This window comes from Corvus moneduloides, chromosome 34 (genome assembly GCF_009650955.1).
Source record: "Corvus moneduloides isolate bCorMon1 chromosome 34, bCorMon1.pri, whole genome shotgun sequence".
NCBI lineage: Eukaryota > Metazoa > Chordata > Aves > Passeriformes > Corvidae > Corvus > Corvus moneduloides.
Window position 1 is genome coordinate 589,819 of NC_045509.1, and position 23,775 is coordinate 613,593.

The 23,775-nt window shown below is 64.6% G+C and overlaps 2 protein-coding genes across 4 annotated transcripts; both read left to right on the top strand.

Annotated features, from left to right (window-relative positions):
• Positions 1–323: 323 nt before the first annotated feature.
• CDK16 (cyclin dependent kinase 16) lies at positions 324–15,798 on the top strand. Its single transcript, XM_032094906.1, has 17 exons — positions 324–431; positions 1,474–1,591; positions 2,367–2,491; positions 3,288–3,389; positions 3,807–3,863; positions 5,686–5,800; positions 6,654–6,748; positions 7,417–7,479; positions 8,061–8,184; positions 9,115–9,235; positions 10,939–11,036; positions 11,952–12,057; positions 12,925–12,967; positions 13,158–13,248; positions 13,910–13,987; positions 15,165–15,212; positions 15,683–15,798. Exons 2-16 carry the CDS (start codon positions 1,483–1,485, stop codon positions 15,200–15,202), a joined length of 1,365 nt encoding a protein of 454 aa, XP_031950797.1. The 5' UTR covers positions 324–431; positions 1,474–1,482; the 3' UTR covers positions 15,203–15,212; positions 15,683–15,798.
• A 2,752-nt stretch (positions 15,799–18,550) lies between these two features.
• On the top strand, positions 18,551–23,601 carry RBM3 (RNA binding motif protein 3). 3 transcript variants are annotated; one of them, XM_032094950.1, is made up of 7 exons: positions 18,551–18,632; positions 19,253–19,422; positions 20,426–20,532; positions 21,547–21,652; positions 22,157–22,238; positions 22,703–22,767; positions 23,445–23,601. In XM_032094950.1, exons 2-6 carry the CDS (start codon positions 19,320–19,322, stop codon positions 22,764–22,766), a joined length of 462 nt encoding a protein of 153 aa, XP_031950841.1. In that variant the 5' UTR covers positions 18,551–18,632; positions 19,253–19,319; the 3' UTR covers position 22,767; positions 23,445–23,601. The 3 variants fall into 3 exon arrangements, with proteins under 3 accessions (XP_031950841.1, XP_031950840.1, XP_031950842.1); XM_032094949.1 differs by lacking the exon at positions 23,445–23,601 and having other exon boundaries at positions 22,703–23,262; XM_032094951.1 differs by lacking the exons at positions 18,551–18,632; positions 23,445–23,601 and adding an exon at positions 18,994–19,040 and having other exon boundaries at positions 22,703–23,262.
• The last annotated feature ends 174 nt before the right edge of the window (positions 23,602–23,775 follow it).

The window sequence follows — 23,775 nt, forward strand, 5'->3', positions numbered from 1 at the left end:
AGTTCGGAAGGGAATCCCCCCCCACCCGTGGGGAGTTCCAGGGGGTTCCCGGATCCGGGGGAGTCCCTAAGAGGGGGGTTCCAAACAGCCCCCACCCCCCTCAGCCCCCTCCCCACCCCGAGAGGGGGCGTGTCCTCATCAGGCCCCGCCCCCGCCGCGCCCCCTCCCCACCGCCTCCCCTTTCCCGCCCTTGGCGCTGACGTCACTCGGCGCTTGGCCCCGCCCTTCCAGGGCGTTGCTCCCGCCCCTCGCGCTGACGTCACCACGCTCCGCCCCCACCGCCATCTTGCGCCGCCGCCGCCGCCGCCGCCGCCGCTCCCGCCGCTCTCGCCCGGCCCGGCCCGGCCCGGCCCCCCCCGGAGCCGCCCGCGGGGTCGGGCCCGGCCCCGCCATGGCCGAGGATTTCTGGGAGGCCCCGCGCCGCTGAGCCGGTAACGGGGGAACCCCGCCGGGAATCCCCCCGGGAAGCCCCCGGGACCCCGCGGCCCGGCCCCGCCTCTGTGAGGGCAGCGGGGGGGGGGGGAGGCCACGCCCCCTTTGGGCACGCGCGGCATCACCGGGGGGGGGCTCAAGGGTTGGGGGGGCTCAGGTGTGCAGGGTGGGACCCAGGTGTGCAGGGGGTGCTCAGGTGTGCAGGAGGGGCCCAGGTGTGCAGGGGGTGCTCAGGTGTGCAGGGGGTGCTCAGGTGTGCAGGGTGGGACCCAGGTGTGCAGGAGGGGCCCAGGTGTGCAGGAGGGGCCCAGGTGTGCAGGAGGGATCCAGGTGTGCAGGAGGGGCTCAGGTGTGCAGGAGGGGCCCAGGTGTGCAGGGGGTGCTCAGGTGTGCAGGGTGGGCCCAGGTGTGCAGGAGGGACCCAGGTGTGCAGGAGGGGCCCAGTTGTGCAGGAGGGGCCCAGGTGTGCCCAGGTGCGCAGGGGGCCCTCAGGTGTGCAGGGTGGTGCTCAGCTGTGCCCAGGTGTGCAGGGTGGTTCCCAGGTGTGCAAAGTGGTGCCCAGCTGTGCCCAGGTGGTGCCCAGGTACGCAGGGGGCGCTCAGGTGTGCAGGGTGGTGCCCAGATGTGCAGGGTGGTGCCCAGCTGTGCCCAGGTGTGTAGCTGGTCCCAGGTGTGCCCAGCTGTGCCCAGGTGCACAGGGGGTGCTCAGGTGTGCAGGGTGGTGCCCAGGTGTGCCCAGCTGTGCCCAGGTGCACAGGGGGCGCTCAGGTGTGCAGGGTGGTGCCCAGGTGTGCCCAGCTGTGCCCAGGTGCACAGGGGGTGCTCAGGTGTGCAGGGTGGTGCCCAGGTGTGCCCAGCTGTGCCCAGGTGCACAGGGGGCGCTCAGGTGTGCAGGGTGGTGCCGAGGTGGTGCCCAGGTGTGCAGGGTGGTGCCCAGCTGTGCCCAGCTGTGCCCAGGTGTGCAGGGTGGTGCCCAGGTGTGCAGGGTGGTGCCCAGCTGTGCCCAGCTGTGCCGGGGGCGCTCAGGTGTGCCCCCCCCAGGGCTCGGCCATGGACCGGATGAAGAAGATCAAGCGGCAGCTGTCGATGACGCTGCGGGGGGGCCGCGCCCCCGACAAGGGCCTGGGGGACCCCCGCGACGGCCCCGGCAGCGACAGCGGTGAGCGCTGGCCCTTTAACAGAGGCCCCGCCCCCTCGGAGGGAGCCCCGCCCCCATACAGTGGGGAGCTGGCCCTTTAAGAGCCTTGGGGGTGGGGTGTAGAAGGGAAACTGAGGGACTGCCTGGCCCTTTAAGGAGCTGCCTGGTCCTTTAAGGAGCTGCCCGGCTCTTTAAGGGGCTGCCAGGCCCTTTAAGGAGGTCCCTGGTCCTTTAAGGAGCTGCCTGGCCCTTTAAGAAGGTGCGGGCACTGTTTTGGGGTGCTTGGCCCTTTAAGACCCCACCCCCGCCGGGGCACTGTCCCTTTAAGAGCCCTGGGGTCTCTGTGCTGTCCCCTCCCTGTCACCCCCGTGCCCCCCCCCCGCTCCCATCCCGTCCCCATCTGTCCCCAGCCCCCCCCGTGTCCGTCCATCTGTCCCCATATCCTGTCCCCCTGTCCCCCCCGCCCCCCCCGGTGCCACCACCTGTCCCCGGTGTCCCCGTGTCACCTCTCTGTCCCCACAGGGAGGGGGGCAGAATTCCCCATCCCTGGGGGGCACTTTGGGGGGTCACTGAGGGGGTTTGGGGGTCCCTGGGGGGGTTTGGGGGTGTCCTTTGGGGAGCTCAGGGACATGGGGGGGTCCCTGTGGGAAGGGGGGGGGGTGGGGGGCTTTTGGGACTGCTTGGGGACACGGGCGGATTCGGGGGGGGTCCCTTGAGTTTGAGGAGGGTTTTGGGGGGTTCTTGGAGGGGTTGTGGGGGGGTTTTGGGGGTCCCTGACACCCCCTGTGCTCCCCAGAGGCGGGGGGGGACGAGGGGCGGATGGGCTCGGACGGGGAGAGTGACCCCCCCTCGGGGACGTCCTCGGAGGAGGTGGCGTCACCCGTGCGCCTGCGGCAGCACCCGCGGCCCAGCGCCTGCGAGGTGGGACGGGGGGCACTGGGAGCACTGGGAGGCACTGGGGGCACTGGGGGCACTGGGAGGCACTGGGGGCACTGGGGAGAGTGGGGGGTAGTGGAGAGCACTGGGGGGAGTGGGGGGCACTGGAGAGCACTGGGAGGCACTGGGGAGCGCTGGGGGCACTGGGGAGCACTGGGGGCACTGGGGAGAGTGGGGGGTAGTGGAGAGCACTGGGGGGAGTGGGGAGCACTGGAGAGCACTGGGAGACACTGGGGAGCACTGGGGGCACTGGGGAGCACTGGGGGCACTGGGGAGAGTGGGGGGCACTGGGGGGCACTGGGAGAGCACTGAGGGGCACTGGGGAGCACTGGGGGGAGTGGGGGGCACTGGAGAGCACTGGGGGCACTGGGAGCACTGGGGGGACTGGGGGCAATGGGAGGCACTGAGAGGTACTGGGGGAAGTGGGAGGCACTGGGGGGCACTGGGGAGAGTGGGGGGCACTGGGGGACATTGGGAGGCACTGGGGAGCACTGGGAGAGCACTGAGGGGCACTGGGGAGCGCTGGGGGATACTGGGAGGCACTGGGGGGCATTGGGGAGACTGGGAGAGCATTGGGGAGACTGGGGAGCACTGGGAGGCACTGGGGGTACTGGAGGCACTGGGGGGCATTGGGAGGCACTGGGGAGCACTGGGGAGACTGGGAGAGCACTGGGGAGACTGGGGGGTACTGGGAGGCACTGGGGGGCACTGGGGAGCACTGGGTGGTACTGGGGGTGCTTCGGGGCCCTTCCGGGGTCGCGCTGTCACCGCTGTCCCCCAGGACGTCACCAAGCGCCTGTCCCTGCCGGCTGACACCCGCCTGCCCGAGGGGGGGCTGGGGCTGCCCGGGCCCCTGAGCCGCCGCCTGCGCCGCGTCTCCTTGGTGCGTCCCAGTACAGACCAGTACGGACCAGTATAGACCGGTATAAACCAGTACGGAGGAGTAAGAACCGCCAGCGACGCCCCTCAGTGTTCTCGGGGGTGGGGGGCAGCTGCTGAGTCCCCACGTGCGCTGGCATCCCCTGCTGCTTCCCAGTGTGCACCGGTACGGTCCAGTATGAACCAGTATAGAGCAGTTGGGCCCAGTATCCCATCCTGGCGCTTCCGCAGTGCTTCCCAGTTGTTCCCGGCCGTCTGCAGCAGCATTGGTTCATGCTCAGTGTGTCCCAGTATGAACTGGTGTAAGCCAGTTTGCACCAGTATAGCCCAGTATGGCCCGGTACAGAGCGGGAGGGACCAGGATCACCCCCTCCAGTGCCTCCCAGTTCTCCCAGTAACCACATCCCCTCTCTCCGGCCAGTCGGAAATCGGCTTCGGGAAGTTGGAGACCTATGTCAAACTGGACAAACTGGGAGAGGTGAGGGGGTGTCCCCGATGTCCCCGACACCCTTCAATGTCCCTGATGCCCTCGACACCCCCTGATGTCCCTGTGTGTGTCCCTGTGTCCCCCATGTCCCCGATGTCCCTGACACCCCCTGATGTCCCTGGTGTCCCTGACACCCCCTGATGTCCCTGACACCCCCCGATGTCCCTGTGTGTGCCCCTGTGTCCCCAATGTCCCTGAGTCCCCGATGTCCCTGACACCCCCCGATGTCCCTGTGTCCCCAATGTCCCCGAGTCCCCGATGTCCCTGACACCCCCCGATGTCCCTGTGTCCCCAATGTCCCCGAGTCCCTGATGTCCTCGACACCCCTGATGTCCCTGGTGTCCCTGACACCCCCTGATGTCCCTGACACCCCCCGATGTCCCTGTGTGTGTCCCTGTGTCCCCAATGTCCCTGAGTCCCCGATGTCCCTGACACCCCCCGATGTCCCTGTGTGTGTCCCTGTGTCCCCAATGTCCCCGAGTCCCCGATGTCCCTGACACCCCCGATGTCCCTGTGTCCCCAATGTCCCCGAGTCCCTGATGTCCTTGACACCCCTGATGTCCCCTATGTCCCTGACACCCCCTGATGTCCCTGACACCCCCCGATGTCCCTGTGTCCCCAATGTCCCCGAGTCCCCGATGTCCCTGACACCCCCCGATGTCCCTGTGTCCCCAATGTCCCCGAGTCCCTGATGTCCTCGACACCCCTGATGTCCCCTATGTCCCTGACACCCCCTGATGTCCCTGTGTCCCTGATGTCCCTTGGTCCCTGACACCCCCGATGTCCCTGACACCCCCCGCTGTCCCTGTGCGTGTCCCCGATGTCCCTGGCGTCCCTCAGTGTCCCTGTGTGCCCCATGCCCTGTGGTCTTCGCGTCCTTCGTGTCTCCACTGTGTCCCTGCTGTGCCCCCACTGTCCCCGTGTCCCCGCTGTCCCCATGTCCCTGATGTCCCCACTGTCCCCATGTCCTCGCTGTCCCCATGTCCCTGATGTCCCCACTGTCCCCATGTCCCCGCTGTCCCCATGTCCCCGCTGTCCCCATGTCCCTGATGTCCCCGCTGTCCCCATGTCCCCGCTGTCCCCATGTCCCTGATGTCCTTGCTGTCCCCATGTCCCCGCTGTCCCCATGTCCCTGATGTCCCCGCTGTCCCCATGTCCCTGATGTCCTTGCTGTCCCCATGTCCCCGCTGTCCCCATGTCCCTGATGTCCCCACTGTCCCCATGTCCTCGCTGTCCCCATGTCCCTGATGTCCCCACTGTCCCCATGACCCCCGCTGTCCCCATGTCCCTGATGTCTCTTTGTCCCTGCTGTCCCTGTGTCGCCTGTGTCCCTCATATCCCCGCTGTGTCCCCGCTGTGTCCCCACCGTCCCTCGTGTGCCTCACGTCCCTGTGTCCCCTGATGTCCCCATGTCCCCGTGTGTCTTTGCTGTCCCTCTGTCCCTGCTGTCCCCTGACGTCCCAGTGTCCCTGTTGTCCCTTGCTGTCCCCGGTGTCCCCTGATGTTCCCATGTCCCTGTGTGTCCTTTCTGTCCCTGCTGTCCCTGTGTCCCCAATGTCCCCATGTCCCCGTTTGTCCGTGCTGTCCCTCTGTCCCTGCTGTCCCTGGTGTCCCCGGTGTCCCCTGATGTCCCTGCCGTCCCTTGCTGTCCCTGTGTCCCCTGATGTCCCCGTGTGTCCTTGCTGTCCCTCTGTCCCTCTGTCCCTGGTGTCCCCGGTGTCCCCTGATGTCCCTGCCGTCCCTTGCTGTCCCTGTGTCCCCTGATGTCCCCTGTCCATCTCCCCCAATGTCCCCTGCTGTCCCCCATCCCCAGGGCACCTACGCCACGGTGTACAAGGGCCGCAGCAAACTGACCGAGAACCTGGTGGCGCTGAAGGAGATCCGGCTGGAGCACGAGGAGGGGGCACCGTGCACGGCCATCCGCGAAGGTGGGGACACTGGGGGCACACCGGGGGGACACTGGGGACACTGGGGGGCATTGGGGACACCAGGGGGGCTGGGGGTGCCCTGCATGCTCATCCGTGAGGGTGGGGACACCAGGGGGACACTTGGGACACCAGGGGGACAGTGGGGACACTGTGCACGGCCATCCACGAGGGTGGGGACACTGGGGGGACACCGGGGGGACATTGGGGACACCAGGGGGACACCAGGGGGACATTGGGGACACCAGGGGGACTGGGGGGACACCAGGGGGACAGTGGGGACACCGTGCACGGCCATCCACGAGGGTGGGGACACTGGGGGGACATTGGGGACACCAGGGGGGCTGGGAGCACCGTGCACGGCCATCCACGAGAGTGGGAACACTGGGGGGACATTGGGGACACCGGGGAGACACCAGGGGGCCACTGGGGCCACTGGGGACACCAGGGGGACACTGGGGACACCGGGGACACCGGGGAGACACCAGGGGGGCACTGGGGGGACACTGGGGACACCAGGGGGACATCAGGGGAATACTGGGGACACCAGGGGGGCTGGGGGTGCCCTGCATGGTCATCTGCGAAGGTGGGGACACTGGGGACACGAGGGGGGCTGAGGGGGACACTGGGGACACTGGGGGGACACTGGGGACACCAGGGTGACACTGGGGACACCCTGCACAGCTGTCCCCGAGGGTGGGGACATTGGGGACACCAGGGGGGACACAGGGGAGGGGTGGGGGCTGTGGGACACCACAGAGGGGACCCTGGGGGACGCTGTGGTGGGGAGGGGGCTTAGGGAGGTCTGGAGGTCACTTGTCCCCTCCCCGTGTCCCCTCCCGGTGCCACCCCGCAGTGTCACTGCTGAGGGACCTCAAACACGCCAACGTGGTGACGCTGCACGACATCGTCCACACCCCCCAGTGCCTCACCCTCGTCTTCGAGTACCTGGTGAGCACCCCCAAAAACCCCACCCGGGACCCCAAAATTCCCACCCGAGACACCCAAAAATCCCCTCGGACCCCAAAATTCCCACCCGGGACCCCAAAATTCCCACCCAGGACCCCCAAAAACTTTCTCAGACCCCAAAACCCCCACCCAGGACCCCCCAAACCCCCTCAGACCCCAAAAACCCCCACCCGGGACCCCAAAAACCCCCCAGGACCCCAAAATTCCCCCTGAGGACCCCAAAAGTCCCACCCAGGACCCCAAAAACCTTCCAGGACCCTAAAATTCCCCCCCAGGACCCCCAAAAGTCCCACCCAGGACCCCAAAATTCCCCCCCCAGGACCCCCCAAATCTCCCAGGACCCCAAAAGTCCCACCCAGAACCCCAAAAGTCCCACCTGGCACTCCAAAAACCCCTCAGGACCCCCAAAACTTTTTCCTGAGACTCTCAAACCCCTCCCAGGACCCCCCCAATCCCCCAGGACCCCAAAATTTCCCCCGAGGATCCCCAAAGCTCCCTTGGGACCCCCAAAACGCCTTCCTTGGACTCTCAAAGCCCCCATTAGCCCCAAATTCCCCCCTGGGATCCCCAAAACTCCCCCCCTCAAGACCCCCAAAACTCCCTCTGGGACCCCCCTAAACTGCCCCAATTTGGGGTTTTCCCAATTGCAGGATCGGGATCTCAAGCAGTACCTGGATGATTGTGGGAACGTCATCAGCATGCACAACGTCAGGGTGAGGGCAGAGGGGTTTGGGGGGATTTTGGGGGATTTGGGGGGTGTTAAAAATGTCCAATATTGGGGTAAAGGGGATTTGGGGGATTTGGGAGGAATTTGGGGAGGTTTGGGGGTGATTTGGGGTTCACCAGAATTCACAGTGTCAGGGTGAGGGGGGCTGTGGGGTCAGAGGGGTTTTGAGGGGGAATTTGGGGGGATTTTGGGGGGAATTTGAGGGGTCTTAAAAATGTACAATGTCAGGGTGAGGGGGATTTGGAGGAAATTTGGGGGGGTCTCGGGGGGATTTGGGGGGTCATCAGAATTCGGGGTTAGGGGGGCTGTGGGATTTGGGGGGATTTGAGGGGGATTTTAAGGGGGTTTTGAGGGGGAATTTGGGGGGGATTTGAGGGGGAATTTAGGGGGGATTTGAGGGGGAATTTAGGGGGGTTTTGAAGGGGATTTAGGGGAGTCCAGGTTCCCGCAGAGAGGTTTTGGGAGGAGGGGGGAGTTGGGGTTTCGGACTCGATGGTGTCACTTCGTCCCCTCGTGGCCCCGGGTGCTCCCTGAGGGTTCCCGATCCCGTTTTTGGGGTGGGGGCAGCTGTTCCTGTTCCAGCTGCTGCGGGGTCTCGCCTTCTGCCACCGCCACAAGGTCCTGCACCGCGACCTCAAACCCCAGAACCTCCTGCTCAGCCGCCGTGGGGACCTCAAACTGGCAGATTTCGGTCAGGGTACCCCAAAAAACCCCCCTGGGACCTCCAAAACTCCTTCCAGAGCCCCCAAATCCCCCTAAGAACCCCAAAAAGCCCCATCTAGAACCCCCAGAATTCCCCCCAGAACCCCGTAAAACCTTCCAGAACCTGCTCAGTCACCCCAGGAACTTCAAACTCTCAGATTTCGGTCAGGGCACCCCAAAAATCCTCCTGGGACCCTCAAAACTCCTCCCACAAAACCCAATCCCCCCCTGGGGTGACTCCTCGCCCACCTTCCAGCGCCCCAAAAATCCCCCAGGACCTCAATTCCCTCCCTCAGGGACCCCAAAAATCCCCCAGGACCCCAATTCCTTCCCTCAGGGACCCCCAAAAATCCCCCAGGACCGCAATTCCCTCCCTCAGGGACCCCAAAAATCCCCCAGGACCCCAATTCTTTCCCTCAGGGACCCCAAAAATCCCCTGGGACCCCAATTCCCTCCCTCAGGGACCCCCAAAAATCCCCCAGGACCTCAATTCCCTCCCTCAGGGACCCCAAAAAGCCCCTGGGACCCCAATTCCTTCCCTCAGGGACCCCCAAAAATCCCCTGGGACCCCAATTCCCTCCCTCAGGGACCCCCAAAAATCCCCTGGGACCCCAATTCCCTCCCTCAGGGACCCCAAAAATCCCCCAGGACCCCAATTCCCTCCCTCAGGGACCCCAAAAAAGCCCCCAGGACCTCAATTCCCTCCCTCAGGGACCCCCAAAAATCCCCCAGGACCGCAATTCCCTCCCTCAGGGACCCCCAAAAATCCCCTGGGACCCCAATTCCCTCCCTCAGGGACCCCAAAAATCCCCCAGGACCCCAATTCCCTCCCTCAGGGACCCCAAAAAAGCCCCCAGGACCCCAAACTGGCCCCGCTGTGCCCCAGCCCCCCCCTCCTGACCCTTTTTGTGCCCCCCAGGCCTGGCCAGGGCCAAGTCCATCCCCACCAAGACGTACTCGAGCGAGGTGGTGACGCTCTGGTACCGCCCACCCGACATCCTGCTGGGCTCCACCGAGTACTCCACCCAGATCGACATGTGGTGGGCACTGGGAGGCACTGGGAGAGCACTGGGAGGGACTGGGAAGGACTGGGAGAGGATGCTGGGAGCACTGGGAGAGCACTGGGAGAGCACTGGGAGGCACTGGGAGGCACTGGGAGAGCATTGGGAGGGACTGGGGAGGTCTGAGAGGGCACTGGGAGAGCACTGGGAGGGACTGGGAAGGTCTGAAAGGGCACTGGGAGGGACTGGGAGAGCACTGGGAGGGACTGGGAAGGTCTGAGAGGGCACTGGGAGAGCACTGGGAGGGACTGGGAGAGCATTGGGAGGGACTGGGAAGGTCTGAGAGGGGACTGGGAGAGCACTGGGAGGCACTGGGAGGGCACTGGGATGAACTGGGGGACACTGGGATGGACTGGGAGGCACTGGGAGGCACTGGGAGGAACTGACGGAACTGGAGGATGCTGGGGGTGCTTTGGGGGGCACTGGAGGGCACTGGGGAGTACTGGGAGGGCACTGGGAGGGCACTGGAGGATGCTGGGGGGGTTTTGGGGGGCCCTGGGGGGCTTTTGGGGGGTCTTAAATGGGTCCAGGAGGTTTTGGGAGGGGCCTCACTCGCGGGGGTCCCGCATGAAATTGGGGGGGTCTTGGACAAGGGGGAAATGGGGTTTGGGGTTTGGGGGGGTCCTACAGGGGTCTCCCCCCCCCCCCCGGGGCTGTTTTGGGCTGGTCTTGGGGGTCTCTCCCCCCCGGGGCTGTTTTTGGGGGTCCCACGGGGGTCTCTCCCCCCAGGGGCTGTTTTGGGGGGGTCTCTCCACCCTTGGGGCTGTTCTGGTCTGTTCTGGGCTGGTTTTTGGGGTCCCACGGGGGTCTCTCTCCCCCCAGGGGCAGTTTTGGGGTGGTTTTGGGGGCTCTCCCCCCTGGGGCTGTTTTGGTCTGTTCTGGGCTGGTTTTGGGGGTCCTACAGGGCTCTCTCCCCTGGGCTGGTTTGGGGTGGTTTTTGGGGGTCCCACGGGACTCTTTTCCCCCCAGGGGCTGTTTTGGGGTGGTTTTGGGGGGTCTCTCCCCCCCGGGGCTGTTTTGGGGGGGTCTCTCCCCCCTGGGGCTGTTTTGGTCTGTTCTGGGCTGGTTTTGGGGTGGTTTTTGGGGGTCCCACAGGGCTCTCTCCCCCCCTGGGCTGTTTTTGGGTGGTTTTGGGGGGGTCTCTCCCCCCTGGGGCTGTTTTTGGGGTGGTTTTGGGGGGGTCCTCTCCCCCCCGGGGGTGTTTTTGGGGGTCCCACGGGGGTCTCTCTCCCCCCTGGGGCTGTTTCTGGGTGGTTTTTGGGGGGGTCTCTCCCCCCTGGGGCTGTTTTGGTCTGTTCTGGGCTGGTTTTGGGGTGGTTTTTGGGGGGGTCTCTCCCCCCTGGGGCTGTTTTGGTCTGTTCTGGGCTGGTTTTGGGGTGGTTTTTGGGGGTCCCACGGGGCTCTCTCCCCCCGGGGCTGGTTTGGGGGGGTCTCTCCCCCCTGGGGCTGTTTTGGGCTGTTCTGGGATGTTTTTGGGGTGGTTTTGGGAGTCCCACGGGGGTCTCTCTCCCCCCTGGGGCTGTTCTGGGGTGGTTTTGGGGGGGTCTCTCCCCCCTGGGGCTGTTTTGGTCTGTTCTGGGCTGGTTTTGGGGTGGTTTTTGGGGGGGTCTCTCCCCCCTGGGGCTGTTCTGGGCTGGTTTTGGGGTGGTTTTGGGGGTCCCACGGGGGTCTCTCCCCCCCAGGGGCGTCGGCTGCATCTTCTCGGAGATGGTGACGGGGCGGCCGCTGTTCCCCGGGGCCACCGTGGAGGAGCAGCTGCATTTCATCTTCCGCCTCCTGGGTTCGGACAAATTTGGGGGAAAATCCGAGTGGTTTTGGGGTGAATCTGAGGGGTTTCGGGTGAAATCTCAGGCTTTCGGGTGAAGGCAGAGGGGCGTGAAGGGGTTTTGGGGAGGATAAATGGGGTTGGGTTGGGTTGGGGTTTTTTGTTAAGGGGTTTTGGAAAAATTGAGGAGGAGCTGAGGGAAGGTGGGGACAATTTGGGGGGCGTTTGGGGGATTTAAAGGGGGGTTTGGGGTGAATTTAAGGGGTTTTGGGGGATTTAAAGGGGTTTTGGGGGAATTAAAGGGTTTTTGGGGTGAATTAAAGAGGTTTTGGGGAAATTAAACGGGTTTTGGGGTGAATTAAAGGGGGTTTGGGGGAATTTAAAGGGGTTTTGAGGGATTTAAAAGGGTTTTGGGGGAATTTAAAGAGGTTTTGAGGGAATTAAAGGAGTTTTGGTGTGAATTAAAGAAATTTTGGGGGAATTAAAGGGGTTTTGGGGGGAATACATGGGGTTTTGGGGAAATTTAAAGGGGTTTTGGGGGAATTTAAGGAATTTTGAGGGAATTAAAGGGGTTTTGGGGTGAATTAAAGAAGTTTTGGGGGACTTTAAAGGGGTTTTGAGGGAATTAAAGGGGTTTTGGGGGAATTAAAGAAGTTTTGGGGGAATTTAAAGGGGTTTTGAGGGAATTAAAGGGGTTTTGGGGGAATTAAAAGGGTTTTGGGGAAATTAAAGGGGTTTTGGGGGAAATGTAAAGAGATTTGGGGAAATAAAAGGGGTTTTAGGAGTAAATTAAAGGGGTTGTGGGGGGGAATAAAGGTGTCATTTCAAGGATCTCTGGAACTGGGGGGCGCTGGGGGATTTTGGGGACTCTGGGGAGGGCTCCAAGGTGGATCTGGGGCCCACCCCCCCCCCCCCCCCTCTATTTTTTAGGGACCCCGACGGAGGAGACGTGGCCGGGCATCGGGGCCAATGCTGAGTTCCGGGCGCACAAGTACCCGCTGTACCCACCCGAGGGGCTGCGGCACCACGCCCCACGGTGGGTGGGGACACCCAGGGGGTGAAGGGACTGCGGGGACACCCAGGGACACCCGGGGACACCCAGGGGACAGCAGGGACACCCAGGGACACCCAGGGGACACCCAGGGACACCCAGGGGACACCCGGGGCCACCCGGGGACACCCAGGGGACAGCGGGGGACAGCAGGGGACACCCAGGGACAGCCAGGGGACACCCGGGGACACCCAGGGGACAGCGGGGGACAGCAGGGGACACCCAGGGACAGCCAGGGGACACCCGGGGACACCCAGGGGACAGCGGGGGACACCCAGGGGACACCCGGGGACACCCAGGGACACCCAGGGGACAGCGGGGGACACCCGGGGACAGCAGGGGACACCCGGGGACACCCAGGGGACACCCAGGGGACAGCGGGGACAGCCAGGGACAGCCAGGGACAGCCAGGGGACACCCGGGGACACCCGGGGACACCCAGGGGACAGCGGGGGACACCCGGGGCAGCAGAGGACACCCAGGGACACCCAGGGGACACCCAGGGGACACCCAGGGACAGCCAGGGACACCCAGGGGACACCCGGGGACACCCGGGGACACCCAGGGGACAGCGGGGGACACCCGGGGACAGCAGGGGACACCCGGGGACACCCAGGGGACACCCAGGGGACAGCGGGGACAGCCAGGGACAGCCAGGGACAGCCAGGGGACACCCGGGGACACCCAAGGGACAGCGGGGGACACCCAGGGGACACCCGGGGACACCCAGGGACACCCAGGGGACACCCAGGGGACACCCAGGGGGTGGCACCCACCCCACAGACGCATTTGGGGTGGCCTGACCCCCTCCCCCCCCCCCCCCCCCCCCCCCCACCTTGTCCCTCCTCCCAGGTTGGACCAGGACGGTGCCGACCTGCTGGGGCAGCTGCTGCAGGTGAGGTGGGCGTGGCTTGTGTTGGCCCCACCCCCCCAGCGGCCACGCCCTGTCCCTCCCCCACCATGGGGCGTGGCCTCCCCAACCCCCACCTACCCGGGGGGGGGGAGGGGAGGTGGTGGGGCCACGCCCTTTTGTGGGCGTGGCTCTGCCCCTTTTGGGGGCGTGTCCTGACGTGTGGGCGGGGCAGTTCGAGGGGCGGCGGCGGCTGCCGGCGGCGGAGGCCATGGGGCACCCCTTCTTCGGCTGCCTGGGACCCCGCGTCAGCGCCCTGCCCGACAGTGAGGGGGCGGGGCCTCGGGGAGGGGGCGGGGCCTGGGGGCGGGGCCATGTGGGGTTTGGGGGTGGGGCTTCACATGGGTGGGACATTGGGGGGCGGTGCCTCAGGAGGGTGGGGCTGGAGGGGGCGGGGCATTGTGGGCGTGGTTGTTGGGGTGGGGCTTCACATGGGTGGGGCACTGGGGGCGGGGCCTCAGGAGGGTGGGGCTGGAGGGGGCGGGGTCCTGTGGGGTTTTGGGGGTGGGGCTTCACATGGGTGGGGCACTGGGGGTGGGTGGGGCCTCAGGAGGGTGGGGCTGTGGGGGTGGGGCATTCTGGGTGTGGTTATTGGGGTGGGGGTGGGGCATTGGGGTGGGTGGGGGCTCAGGAGGGTGGGGCTGTGGGGGTGGGGCATTCTGGGTGTGGTTATTGGGGTGGGGCACAAGTGGGCGTGGCCTCGTGGGAGAGGTCAGTGGGTGGGGCTTGTTTGGGTGGGGCTTTTCCATGGGTGGAGTCTTGGAGGGGGTGGGGCGGAAGGGGCGGGGCTTGACAGCAGGTGGGTGTGGCTATTCAAATTAGGGGCGTGGCTTTCTAGTGGGCGTGGCTTTGGGGTGACCCCATTTTTCTTATCATGGGAGCCCCCCTTGATTCGGGGTCCTGTCCCCCCCCCCATCCCCCCCCCAGCCACCTCCATCTTCGCCCTGAAGGAGATCCAGCTCCAGAAGGAGCCGGGGCTGCGCACGGCCCCCCTGCCCCCCACAGGTCAGTGCCCCGAAACGGGACCCCGGGACCCCCTGAACCCCCTGAACCCAAACCCTGCCCCCCCTGGGACCCCCTGAACCCCTAAACCCAAACCCTGCCCCCCTGGGACCCCTAAACCCAAACCCTGCCCCCCCTGGGACCCCCTGAACCCCCTAAACCCAAACCCTGCCCCCCCCGGGACCCCCTGAACCCCTAAACACAAACCCTGCCCCGCCAGGACCCCCTGAACCCAAACCCTGCCCCACCAGGACCCCCTGAAACCCCTAAACCCAAACCCTGCCCCACCCTGAACCACCCCCCCTAAACCCAAACCCTGCCCTGCCAGGACCCCCTGAACCCAAACCCTGCCCCCCCTGGGACCCCTAAACCCAAACCCTGCCCCGCCAGGACCCCCTGAACCCCTAAACCCAAACCCTGCCCCACCAGGACCCCCTGAACCCAAACCCTGCCCCTCCCGGGACCCCCTGAACCCCTAAACCCAAACCCTGCTCCACCCTGAACCACCCCCTAAACCCAAACCCTGCCCCTCCCAGGACCCCCTGAACCCCTAAACCCAAACCCTGCCCCGCCAGGACCCCCTAAACCCAAACCCTGCCCCCCCCCCGGGACCCCCTGAACCCCTAAACCCAAACCCTGCCCCGCCAGGACCCCCTGAACCCAAACCCTGCCCCACCAGGACCCCCTGAACCCCCTAAACCCAAACCCTGCCCTGCCAGGACCCCCTGAACCCAAACCCTGCCCCACCAGGACCCCCTGAACCCCCTAAACCCAAACCCTGCCCTGCCAGGACCCCCTGAACCCAAACCCTGCCCCCCCTGGGACCCCCTGAACCCCCTAAACCCAAACCCTGCCCCCCCTGGGACCCCCTGAACCCCCTAAACCCAAACCCTGCCCCCCCTAAACCCCCTAAACCCAAACCCTGCCACCCCTGGGACCCCCTAAACCCAAACCCTGCCACCCCTGGGACCCCCTGAACCCCCTAAACCCAAACCCTGCCCCACCCTGGGACCCCCTGAACCCCCTAAACCCAAACCCTGCCCCCGCCCTGGGCTCCCCAACTTTCTGGGGATCTCTTGGAGGTCCCTTCTCATTTTTGGGGTATTTTTAAGGTGATTTTGAGGCTATTTTGGGGCTTTTTGGGGGTTTCCTGAGCTCTTTTTTTTTTTTTTACCTGCAGGTTCTTCCGCCTTCCAGGTGCTCGACACCGAATTCTGATGTTGAGCAGGTGAGGCCCCAAAAGTTGGGGATGAGCTCCCCAAAATGTGGAACCCCATTTGGGGGGGGGGGGGGGGGGGGGCTCCTTGGGGAATGATCCCCAAAAACGACAAAAAACACCCCAAAAAAATGAGAACAATGAGCACCCCCTCCCCCCCCCCATAAAAAACCAAACCCAAACCTGATAAAATTTGGGAAAAAAACTGCTGAAATTGGGATTTCTCTGAAATTGAGGGGGGGCACCCCAAAAATGGGGCACTCCCCAAGTGAAGACTCTTAAAGATGGGGATCCCCCCCAAAAAATGGGGCAGACCCCCCCCCCCTCCTTAAATGTGGGACTCAGAGACCCCCAAAAGGAAGCGACTGAAGGGGGAACCCCCCCAAAAAAGTGGGGGGCAAATTTGGGGTGGGGGGGGCGGGGTGGGGGGGGGTTTGTTCATCTTTTTGGGGTCCCTTCTTAACCCTTTCCTCTCCCCACAGCCCTCGGATGCTGCTGCGCCCCCCGGGACCCCCTGGAATTGGGGGTGGGGTCACCCCAAAACGGGATTGGCCTCCAAAACAGGGGAGGGGGCACCCCAAAACTACGTGGGGGGGGGGGGGGGAGAGGGGGGGCTGGGGTGACCACGGTTCCCCTCCCCCTCCCCAAATTCCCCCCCTGAGGAACTGCTGCTGGATTTTGGGGGGGGTGGGGATGGGTCTGGAGGGGGTGGGGGAAATCTGGGGTGCCCCCGTTTTTTTGGGGGAGTTCCCCTCGAGTCTGGGGGTTCTTCCCCCTCCCCTCCCCTCCCCCCCCCCCCCAATTTACGTCGAGTTTTATTTTTTCAAGGCAATATTATAAATCAGAGTCTATTCGGGCCCCTCCCCCCGGGGTGGGGCGGGGCCTGGGAGGGGCGGGGCCACCCCCCCACCCCTCCCCCCCCCCCCCGCCGGAGCAGTTTTGGGGGTGGGGGAGGGCAGGCAGGGCGCCCTTTTGAGCTTACTCGGAGGTTACTCGCGCTCTACTCCGGGGTTCCCCTGGGGTTACTCGGGGCTGCGGCGTCTCCTGGGAGGTTCCCCTGCAAGCGTTGGTCCCGCTTTACTCCAGGGTTACTCCAGGGTTACTCAGACTTTACTCCAAGGCAGCTCAGGCCCAGCTCTGCGGCCGTATCTGCCCTACTCCAGCCTTACTCCACGACTACTCAGCCTCTTCCTGCTCGCTGCTGTAGTTATTCTGCTTCTACTCTTGATTACTCCCAAGTTACTCAGCCCTCCCTCCCCCCCCCACCTGGGGAGGGTCTTACTCTGAGCTTTCTCAGCGCTTACGTCAAGGTTGCTCAGGACTCGGTTCCTACACAGATTTTACTCCAGAGTTACTCACGGTCAGGGCAGGGTCTTTACTCCGGGCTTACTCAGTTCTTGGTCCGAAGCTCCTTGGTACGTCGCCCCTACTCGGAGCTTACTCCGGGCTTCCTCCTGGAGGTCCTTACTCTGAGCTTACTCAGCACTTCCAGACAGAACTTACTCCAGACTTACTCACGTGGGGTCCTTACTCCAGGCTCGCTCAGCTCCCCCCTTTTGTGTTGTTTCCGGTACTCGATTGCTACTCCCGCCTTACTCCGAGGTTCCTCTGCCTGGTTCGCTCCTCTTTGCCTTCGCTCCGCGCTTACTCCGCTGTTACTCAGCGCTTCCGCGGGAGGCCCACGCTCGCTCCTCCTTCGCTCAGAGGTTACTCAGCCCTTGCTCAGAGGTTACTCAGCCGTCCCCGTTTATCGCCTCGGTCCCAGGTCCTCTCCTTCTCCAAGCTCTACTCCGGCGTTACCCAACTCTTGGCCTGCCTCGCCTTACTCAGAGGTTGCTCAGGCCTTACTAAGAGGTTACTCAAGCTCATCCCGACGCCGGTGTGCTCCACGCTCATCGCCGGGCTCGTGTGGTGGCCTTACAGCACTTGATGCTTACTCAGAGGTTACTAAGGCCTTAGAGGGCGGGTTTGGGGTTCTGCGGTGCTGCCGCCGCCTTTGCTACTCCACCTTTACTCAGACCCTACAAAGCCCCTCTTCCGCTTACTCAGCCCCTCCTCAGTCTCTCCTTCAGCCCCTCCTCGGCTCCTCAGTGGTCACTCAGCTGACCCTTTACTCACGCGTTACTCGGCCTCCGGTGTTCCCCGCTCCCCCTGCTCTTCCAGGCCTTTTCTCCGAGGATACTCCACGGATACTCCTCCTGCTCCTCCTCCGCCGCTTGCTGAGGCGTTACTCGCCCTTTACACTCCCAGGACGTGCTCAGCCCATCCTCTGGGGTCCGTAGCTCTTACTCCGAGGTTACTCAGCCCTTGCCGTCCTCCAGGATCTCGAAGTTACTCGAGGTTTGCTACGCTGAGGCGACTCAGGCGCTACTCCAGGCTCACCGGGCGGGAGGGGAGCAGCCCTTCCTCATGAGTTGCTCCGCCCTTACTCCGAGGTCCTTGCGCGCCCAGGGCCGCGCCGTCGTCACTCTGAGGTCAACTCTCGCTCTGAAGTTACTCACTCCTTACTCCGAGACCACTCGGCCACCACTCCTCCCCACAGTCCCCATGCCGGGACTGACCGGACGCTACTCCGGACTTACTCACGGTTTACTCCGGCCCGCACACAAGGGACGCTTTTCCACGGGCGGGACGGCGCGCTGCCGGCTCCCGGGTTACTCACACTTTACCCCGAGGTTACTCCCACCCCCCCATCCCTCCCCATTCCCATCCAGCCTCACTCAGGATCGCCTGCCCCTCCCCCCGCCCCTCCCCCCTCTATAGGTACCGTGTATACATGGGGGGCGGGGCAGGGGGCGGAGCTTTTTATATGCAGTGGGAGGGGTCCCCGAAGCCCCTCCCCCACCCCATAGGGGGGCGGGGGTCCCCTATAGCGCCCTTGGGGGGGTTTCTATAGGGGATGGGGCCCCCCGGGGACACCCTGACCCAAATGGGGGGGGGGGAGGGGAGGGTCGTCCCCCCACCCCCCGGTATGACGTCACACGGGGGGAGGGGAAGGGGCGGGGTCGCGGCGTTTCGGCTGTAACGGGACCGACCATTAAAGCCTCCCCGGGAGCGGTGTGAGCCTGTGTGACCCCCCCCTTGTCCCCGAGACCCTCCGGGAGCCCCTCCGGGACCCTGCGCGAGCCCCGGGCTGCGACCCCCCCTCCCCGGGACCCCCCCCCGGGGGTCGAACACCGGGACCGCCCCCCCCCCCCCCCCCGCGTTTCCCCCCCCCTCCATTCCAGGCGCTACCACGCGCTCTCCCTCTCCCCCCTTCTTTCCCCCCCGGCCCGGCCCCAATGGTTTCTCCCGCGCGCGCGCAGGGGGCGGGGCATCAGCGGGCAGCCAATGGCGTGGCGGCGCGGGCGGTCACGTGGGGGGCGGGGCTGCTTGATAACCCCGGGGCGGGGCGGGTGCGGCCGCAGTCTTGGGCCGGTCGGCGCCGTTCGGGTGAGTTCCGGTCGCTCCTATCGCGACTCTTTCCCCCTTTCCCTCTTTCCCCCCTCCTTCTATCGCGATAATCGCGGCTTTAGGTGCTGCCGAGGCTCACTTTTTCCCTCCTCTCCCCTCCTTTCCTCTCCTTTTCCCGCCCCGGCGCCCTGAGGGCCGCGCGGGATTCGCGCGTGCGCCGTGAGGGGGGGGAGGGGGAAGGGGGCGGGGCCGGCGCGCGCGGGCGGCGGGAGCGGCACTTCCGGTGTTGGCGCCCACGTGGCCGGGGGGGACTCACGTGGGGGTGGAGGGTGACGTCATGGGGGGCGCCGGGAGGGGCTCCGTGACGTCAGCAGCAGGGGACGCGTAGAGCCGGCGAGGGGTGATGGCGTCACGGGGGTTTCTCCAGGCTTGGGGTTCCCTGGAGAGGTATGACGTCACTGGAGGGCTCTCCATGGGTGGTGATGTCATAGAGGCTGGAGGGGGAGGCTGATCGGGAGCTGTGACGTCATCAGACACCGGGCAGGGTTGGGGGGGGTTGCTGCGAGGGTTGTGACGTCACAGGGGAACCCCGGGAATGCCCTGCTTTGGTGGGGAGGGGGAGGGGCAGGGTTATGACATCACAGCTGCTCCGTCCCCAGGTTATAACGTCATTGTAGGGGCAGGGCCCCACCCTATGACGTCACAGCCGGCCCCGCCCCCCCACGCATGGCGGCAGAGGAGGGGAAGTTGTTTGTGGGGGGCCTCAACTACGACACGGATGAGCAGGGCCTGGAGCAGCACTTCAGCTCCTTCGGGCCCATCTCCGAGGGTGAGGCCCCCAAAACCCCCCCGGGACACCCCAAAAATACCCCCGGGATGCCCCAGTACCCCCTGAAACACCCGAAACATCTCCGGGACATCCAAGCCCTCCCCAGGACCCCCCAAAAACCACCCGGGATCCCAAAAACCCCCCCTGGGACACCCTGGACACATCAAAACCCTCCCTGGGACACCCCAAAACCTCCTCAGGACCCCAAAAATCCCCCTGGGACACCCCAGTACCCCCTGAAACGCCCAAAACAGCTCCAGGACATCCAAAACCCTCCCCAGGACCCCCCAAAAACCACCCGGGACCCCAAAAACCCCTTTGGGACACCCTGGACACCTCAAAACCTTCCCTGGGACACCCCAAAACCTCCCCAGGACCCCAAAAACCCTCCTGGGACAGCCCAATACCCCTTGAAACACCCAAAAGAGCTCTGGGACATCCAAAACCCCTCCCCAGGACCCCCCAAAACCCCCCTGGGACCCCAAAAAACCCCTCTGGGACACCCCAAAACCTCCCCAGGACCCCAAAAAACCCCGCTGGGACACCCCAATACACCCTGAAACACCCAAAACAGCTCCGGGACACCCCAAAATTACCCCCAAGGCATCTCTAAACCACCTGGGCCACCCAAACCCCCCCCCAGGACACCCCAAAAACTCCCCTGGGACACTGAGCACGCCCCAAAAACGCCCCCGTGCCGCAGGCATCCCAATCTTTCCCCATAATCCTCCTCCAAAAACTCCTGGAATGCCCTGAATTCCTTTTTTGGGAACATTTCCACCCCTCGAATCCTCATGGAACACCCCAAAAACCCCCAGAGCTCCCCAAATCCCGCTGGGGCACCGTTGGTTTATGGGATTCATTTCGGCATCGCGCTCCCTTGTTTCGAGACCCCGTTTTTGGGGGGTGGTCCTGAGCCTCCTTCCCCCTCCTCAGTGGGGGTTTTGGGGTGGTCCCAGCCCCTCCTGACCTCGCTGTCCCCCTCCCCACCCCCTGCCCTCAGTGGTGGTGGTGAAGGACAGGGAGACCCAGCGGTCCCGGGGCTTCGGCTTCGTCACCTTCACCAACCCCGAGCACGCCAGCGACGCCATGCAGGCCATGAACGGCGAGGTGGGCGCTCCTGGGGGGGTCTGGGGTCTCCTGGGGGGCCATTTGGGGTCCCTGGGGGGCCATTTGGGGTCTCCAAGGGGGTCTGGGACACTCAAAAACAGGTTGGGAGGGGCATTTGGGGTCCCTGAGGGGCCATTTGGGGTCTCCAAGGGGATCTGGGATGCCGTAAAACAGGTTTGGGGGGGTATTTGGGGTCCCTGAGGGGCCATTTGGGGTCTCCAAGGGGGTCTGGGACATCATAAAATGGGTTTGGGGGGGTATTTGGGGTTCCTGAGGGGCCATTTAGGGTCTCCAAGGGGATCTGGGATGCCATAAAACGGGCTTGGGGGGCACTTGGGGGTTCCTGAGGGGCCATTTGGGGTCTCCAAGGGGGTCTGGGACACTCAAAAACAGGTTGGGAGGGGCGTTTGTGGTCTCTAAGGGGGCATTTGGGGTCTTCAAGGGGGTTTGGGATGCTTTAAAATGGGCCTGGGGGACATTTGGGGTTCTCAAGAGAGTCTGGGACACCCAAAACCAGGTTTGGAGACATTTGGTGTCCCTGAGGGGACATTTGATGTTTCCAAGGGGATCTGGGATACCATAAAATGGGTCGGGGGAGTACTTGGGGTCCCTGAGGGGCAGTTTGGGGTCCCCAAGGGGGTCTGGGACGCTCAAAAACAGGTCGGGGGGGGCATTTGGGGTCCTCAGGAGAGTCTGGGACACCTTAAAATGGGTCTGTGGGGGCATTTGGGGTCTCCAAGTGCGTCTGGAGGAGCATTTGGGGTCCCTAAGGGGGTCTGGGACACCCTAAAGCAGCTTTGGGATGACCCCAGAGAGATTTGGGGGCCCTTTGGGATCTCAAAGAGTCCCTCGAGAGAGAGGTCTGTGGGTATTTTCAGGGGGGGGGTCTGAGCCATTTTTAATGGGGTCTGGGGGCTGGGTGGGGCCTAAATGGGTTTGGGGCACTCAGAGGGGGGCTGGGGGATCCCAGGAGGGACCGAGGTGACCCCAAAATTGTCCCCAAACCGCGGGCAGTGCCTGGACGGGCGGCAGATCCGGGTGGATCACGCCGGGAAATCGCCCCGAGGAGCCCGGGGGGGCTACGGGGGGGGCCGGGGCCGCGGCCGGGGCTACGGCCGAGGTGAGCAGGGGGGGTTTGGGGTCCGGGGGGGTTTGGGGAGGGGGTCAAGGGGCTCTTTTGGGGGTTAATGGGGTCTGGGTAATTTGGGGGGGGGGGGGGGGGCTGTGGGGTTGTTAATGGAGAACCTGGGAGGATTTTGGGGGGGATTTGGGGTGGCTTTGATGGGGTTTTGGGGTGCGGGGGGGGATTTAAGGGGTCTGAGGAGCATTTGGGGGGTTTTGGGGTGGCTTTGATGGGGTTATTTTGGGGCATTTTGAAGGGGAGGGAGCTGAAGAAGTTCTGGGGGAGATCTCTGGGCTGGAGGGGGGCATTTGTGGGGTGGCGGTTGGATTTTGGGGTGGGGGGTACAGGAGTCCGAACTGGGGCTTGGGGAGAGCAAAGACATTTTTTGGGGAGTTTGGGGCTTTGAGGATTTTGGGAGAAGTTCGGGGCACGTTGAGGAAGGGTTTGGAGGGGTTTTTTTTTTTTCCCGGGAATCCCACAAAATTCGGGGTTTTCCTTCAGGGGGAGGCGACCGCGGCTACGGAGGCCGCTACGACGGGCGCAGCGGGGGGGGCTACGGGGGGTCCCGGGACTACGGCGGCCGGTGAGTGGGGGAGGGGTCTGGGGGGTGCTGGGGGGATCCTGGGGGTGTTGGGGGGAAGGGTCTGGGGGGATTTCTGGGGGTCCAGGGGGTGTTGGAGGGGATTCAGGGGGTCCTGGAGGGGTCTGGGGCTGCTGGGGGGGGATTCAGGGGGTGCTGAGGAGGGGTCTGGGGGGATCCAGGGGGGTCTGGAGGAGATCCTGGGGGTCTTGGGGGGGATCCTGGGGGTGCTGGGGAGGGGTCCAGGGGGGATTTCTGGGGGTCCAGGTGGGTTTCGGGGGAATTTGGGGGATGATGGGGAGGGGTCTTCGGCGGAGTTCTGAGGGAGTTCTGATAAAGTTGGGAAGGGTCTTTTGAGGGTCCTGGATGTCAAGGAGGGGCTTGAAGAACCTGGGCGGGGGGGGGGGGGGATGGGACATTTGTGGGTCTGGGGGTCAGCCCTGGGTGCTGAGCCCCCTCCCCACCAGGAACCAGGGGGGCTACGGCGAGCGCTTCCCCTCGGCCTCCTACCGGGACAACTACGACAACTGAGGTAGGGACGCGGTGACCGGGGGGTGGCACCCCCAAAAGTGACCGGGGACACCCCGGGGAACCCCCCCTGCACCCGCCTGGGCACCCCCAAATCCCCTCTGTCCCCGCAGCCCCCCCCCTCCCAACCCCGTTTTTGGGGTGCCCGCGGTTTCCTGATCTCTCCCCCGAATTATTGGGGGGGGATTTTAGAGCCGGCCCCGCCCTCCCCTCCCCCGAAATCTCAATTTTGGGGGATCGGGGGGGGGGGGGAGGGTGCAGCCTCTCCCCAATAATTCTGTGGTGCCCCCACCCTCCCCCAGCTGTGTCCCCAATTTTAAAGAGTTTTGGGGTTCTCAAGACCCCAAAATTCTCGTTTTGAAGAGGCTCCGGTGCTTCCTGAGCTCCTCTCGATTATTTCGGGGTGGTTTTGGGGTTTTCTGCTGATGGCAAAATGCTCCTTTTTGGGGAGATCTTTGACCCCCCCCCCCCCAAATTGTTTCAGGTGGTCCCTGAACCCTCCAAAACCCCGGGTTTTGGACACTCCCCCATTAATTTGGGGGCCACTTCTGGGTTCCTCCCTTGTCCCCCATTTCGGGGGAGGTTTGGGGTCCCCGAGTCCCCCAACCCCCCTTTTTTTGGGGGGGGGGAGGGGGGGTCTCCCGAGTGCCCCTCCCCCACTGATCTCCTTCTCATCCTCAGCTCGGACCCTCGGTGCTGGATTTTGGGGGGGGCCCTCCCCCCCCGGGCCATGGATGGACGCCGAGGGGGGGTTGGGATGTGATGGGGGAGGGGGGGTCAAGGGTGGGGGAACCCCAAATTTGTACAACCCCCGGTCCTATTAAAGGTCAGAGCCCTTCCCGAGCTGCGGCTCTTTTTTTTGCGGGGGGGGGGGGGGGAGGCGTTGGGGTGGGGGAGGGGTCCGGGCGTTTGGGGGGGGGGGGGGGGCTTTGATCTTTGTGGGGTCACCCTGGTGCTAAAGGGGGAAGTTTGGGGTGCCCTGAGAGGTTGGGGGGACACGGGGACGGGACAA